General features: G+C 48.4%; 1 protein-coding gene across 2 annotated transcripts; it reads right to left on the bottom strand.

Moving 5' to 3' along the window:
• Positions 1-2218: 2218 nt before the first annotated feature.
• LOC144179367 (uncharacterized) lies at positions 2219-3987 on the bottom strand. 2 transcript variants are annotated; one of them, XM_077707697.1, is made up of 4 exons: positions 3514-3987; positions 3359-3418; positions 3004-3075; positions 2219-2939 (listed from the first exon to the last, which is right to left on the bottom strand). In XM_077707697.1, the coding sequence occupies exons 1-4, from the start codon at positions 3713-3715 to the stop codon at positions 2248-2250; spliced, it is 1026 nt and encodes a 341-aa protein (XP_077563823.1). In that variant the 5' UTR covers positions 3716-3987; the 3' UTR covers positions 2219-2247. The 2 variants fall into 2 exon arrangements, with proteins under 2 accessions (XP_077563823.1, XP_077563831.1); XM_077707705.1 differs by having other exon boundaries at positions 2796-3075.
• Between the last annotated feature and the right edge of the window lie 376 nt (positions 3988-4363).

The raw sequence follows: 4363 nt of genomic DNA, 5'->3' as shown, positions 1-4363 counted from the left end.
GATGAAAATTTACAAAGGGGAGGGGGGAGAAAATAATATGCAAGGGCAGGAAACGCGGTGAGAGAGTCTGGGCCTGCATTTGTTGCCGAGCTTCACGAGTACGGCACGCATATCACGACGCCTTATAGAGTTCACGTAGACTTCACATACGTAGAAATTGGAGGTGAAATGCGCGCATATGACCTCGCAAGAATTAACATGGTCTCGAGTAAGGGGGGGGGGGGGGAGGAGGAGGGGGTAATTTCACTTTTACGAGGCGCCTGTCGAAATTTTAAGGGCATGAAATTCACGGCACATGTACCCGGGAGCAAAGCCTGAACTTGAATGCACTAATGCGCTACGTGAAGGTTTACAACTTTTTCACTAAATGCTTATGTTGCCTGGAATTTGCTTTTACGTGCCACTGATCTTCCATTAGTCCCAGGCTCAAGTACATTTCAGTTGCCGAATCGCACTCGATTCTATTTGCTCATTTTCTTCATTCAATTCTTGCATGTGCTGCTTTAAGGCATTCTAGGGGTAAAATACTGCACGTCTGCACCAAATGTGCTCTGAAGCTTGTTCAGACAACTGGGCAGATGTGGATTTTTCCGATACTTCGCTCAATGCTTGTTGGCAAGGTAAAATGCTTGTTTACCATTTAAGATTATTATAGAGTTATCACATTTCTTGCAGGTATGCCGCCAACAAATCCTGCATACGGGATGTTGCAGGACGTTTTGAAGTTGGGGAAAGCACGCACCACAGGATGATGTATCGAGTCATGGATTTCCTTCTCGACATTGCCCCCCGCATCGTGACCTTCCCAGATGACATGGAGAAACTTGCCACCGAGTTTAAGCAGGTAAGAAAAACCCCACTTTCAATTTCAACTGCAAAAATGGTTTTGATTTAATCAAAGCTGCATGTCAGTCACTTACCATCGGAATGATTCTTCAAAGCTGTGTTTTTATTCATGAAGGCGATGTAACTTCTGGTAAACATAGTATATACAGGGCACCCTTGAATTTGGTGTATAACAGTAAGGTTGGAACAAGCAGTGAGTTATCATTTATGCTGCATGGGGCTGTTGAAGAGCTCGCAAAGCCATTGTTTTCAGTTACATTGTAAGTTCTTCACACCTGCACGTAGTAGAGTTTGCGAAAACATGTCAAGCTGAAGCTCTCGGCTACTATGCGTAATGACCCTTTGCTGGAACTGTAGATGCATTTCACGCTATATTACGCACATAACCATGCCAATGAATTTACGTTGTACTGTACAAAACGAACAGATACAAGTACAAAACCAACATCCAAGGAAATCATATGAAAATGAGCTGTTCTTGAAGAATTAGGGCACGACTTCACTTGCTACTTTGTTAGCTCATTTTGCTCTTTGTGTGAAACGTTCTAACATTTTTTTTTCCAACTTTTAGGTTTCAGGGTTTCCGGACACTATTGGCTGCATTGACGGAAGCTATATTCCGGTTAGGTGCCCTGTTGGTAAGGTGCGGTCAGTGTATGTGAACCGGCACCACTACCCATCCTTGACACTGCAGGGAATATGCGATAACCGGAAGAGGTTCCTAGATGCCAGCACTGGTGCACCCAGTAAAATTCACGACTCCAGGATCTTCCGGCTTTCAACCATTTCGAAGAAACTGCCTCAACTCTGCGCTGGGAAATACCACATTCTTGGGGACGCAGCGTACCCATCTCGCGAGTTTCTGATGACTCCCATTCGAGACAATGGAAGCCTCGATGCCTCTGACAAGGCATTTAATGCCAAACTTTCATCTACCCGAGTGCTAATTGAAAATGCGTTTGGGGAGTTAAAGGGTAGGTTTCGGCAGCTACAGCGTGTGGACCTCACGACAGTAGACAACATGACGAAATTTATTCTCGCATGTTGTGTCCTCCACAACATCTGCATTGACAACGGTGACTCACCTGATGGTCTAGTTCCAGACATGCATGTGAACTCTCAGGGTGCTAATGATCCGAACCCTAGTGCAGCCAGAGTCTACAGCGGAACACCCAGAGAAGAGAGCCTCTTACGGACACTTGCTGATGTTAAGAGAGAAAAACTGAAATCCAAGATGGGGCTAAAGAGGAGGCAGCCACAAAATCTGTCTTAATGGAAGCATACTGCTCAAACATTAAATGCAACGCTTAAGCAGCGTCTGATTTTGCCAATGTTCAGGGACATTATTGTTGAGTATGAAATAAACAGTCATGAAAACATGTTCCTCCAAAGTGCACCTCTTTATTGCTTGAACCCCAGGGCCTCGCGGATGAGCTGAAGTTTGTCTTCGTGCATCTTGCGGCGCTCCTGGCGTTCTTGAATGCGCTCAGCTCGCCGCTCGGCGCGCCTCTTCTCCTTTTCTTTTTCCAGCTCTTCCCTGCGAGCCGCTCGCTCTGCACTAATAGCTCGCATTTGGTCAAAAAAATATTGCATCTGCTGCATACGACTGGTACTAGCACGAAGTTCCCTTTTCTTGGCATCTGCTGGCCCTTTTGTGCTTTGCCCACTGTCTGAACCGCTCGCCGGAGTACTGGAGATTTCAGGTGAAGTTGAGGGTACATCAGATGAGCTGTCGGAACTTGATGAAGTTGCCTTGTACGTCGCTCCATAAGAGTCCCTTTGGACTTCGGGCTCGAGGCTGTCATCAATGCTTTCAATTTTTCGCATTTCATCGTCGAATGGGACGGGGCAAGGTTGAGCACCGGACTTGTTGTTATTATCGCACGCTTTTCTCTTTTGCCTCCTTACCGTTTTTACGCGATTTTCAGATTGCTGTGGCGTTTTGCTGCATCCAAGCACATCAGCCAGATCCTGGGAAACCTGTTTAAAAAGCATCTTCTTGTTCTTAAACTTTTTGAAAGGGCCAACTTGAGGGAAGTATTTATAGTAATAGTCTAATAGGAGTTTAGTTTCCCCTGGTGTCCACTCAGGAGCTGAAATAGAAATAAGGCTAGCTTTAAAGCACATGTGTCGGGCACTGCAGCGGTAGAAGCTCACCTCCGCCACCTCTTTTCCCTTGTGGCGCTGGGCCCGTTCCCATCTCGCCGGCGTTTGATGAAGTGGTGGTTTCTGCACGTGAAAAATAAGTGCGAGTGTAAAAAATCTGCCGAGGTTCCTATTCTGTGCGACGTGAAATGATTATGGTGTTCTGTTCGCGAAGTAAACGTCTCCTGGTGCGATGAATGTAGCATGTCATCAGCCCTAGCTGAACGCAAACATAAAGATGTTTGTTTTGTAAACTCAAACAGGCATACAAATAATTTCAAAGCGTCAACCAGTAGAAGTGACGATAAACGGCAGAAGAAAGTTCGACAGTACAGCACAAAAGTGCGGCCCCGTGACGTATACATACGCAAATTACGTGCTCCGTCCTCGTCCGTCGTTTTCTCACACACCGCGACGCTCCCGCTACCTGAAATGGGCCATTCAGCACGAGAAATTAAAAAAAAAAAACTGGCAAAAAGTATTGCGAAATATGGCCTCTGCTTGTTAGTTATTGGCGCTTACCGTGGGGATTCTCGTCAATGCTCTCCCGCGCGGCCAAGGCATCGATAACGACTGTAGTGAGCACAAACAAAGCCGTTAGATTGACGCTGTTATCGCTCGCAGCTAATTTTTGCGAGACACAATGCTTACCTGGTGTGGCGCGTAGTGGTGACCCCTTTATCATGGAGATGAACATCCGCTCGGCTTCATCATTCATCGCCATGAGGAAGGCAAACACAAAACCAAAGGCACGTATCTGGCGAAACTGGCGCGGAATAACTGCGTGCGGACGAGAGCGCGCGAAATGCTCCGTGGAGCAAGCGCGGGAAAAGTTTGGTCACATGACCCTTGACATCACGCCCTCTCTCTCTTTTCTCTGCTCCCGGAGCAGCGCGAATGTTTCATTCGCGGAACGAAAGCACACGTCCCCGTTACTCCTGTGTGCTGCTCTGGCTGCTCGCTGCACTTGCTCCTGTTCGCCCAATGGAATTCGCCATTAGTGTGCTCAAAATGCCTTGCAGGGCCCCTTTAATGGAGGAATGTGCCTTTCTTTACTTTTAAATGCGACGCTGAGAGGAGCATCTCTTGCCGGCGGCCCTGTCCTTCCTGCGTCGTCGTCGTCCGCGTCCGCACAGCTGCGTCTCTCCTCCGCTCACCCCCTCTCCTCTCTCCGATAGCGAACACTCTCGCCCAACATTTGCGGCTCGTGGCGCAGCGCACTCTCACTTCGCCGGTGGGCGGCGCTGCGCGCATGTGCAGCGCCCTCTCTCTCCGCGGTCTCCTCTCCTTCGGGCGCGCTGCGCATATAAGCGGAGTGCCGCGCTCCGGCCGGTCTCTCAGTCGACGGGCGTCCGCGCTATGCTTGCTCTCT

This window comes from Haemaphysalis longicornis, unplaced genomic scaffold, assembly GCF_048455015.1.
Source record: "Haemaphysalis longicornis isolate Haplotype H1 unplaced genomic scaffold, Haemaphysalis longicornis Haplotype H1 scaffold_1, whole genome shotgun sequence".
In the NCBI taxonomy this organism is placed as follows: domain Eukaryota; kingdom Metazoa; phylum Arthropoda; class Arachnida; order Ixodida; family Ixodidae; genus Haemaphysalis; species Haemaphysalis longicornis.
This window is presented reverse-complemented; position numbering and strand designations above follow the sequence as displayed.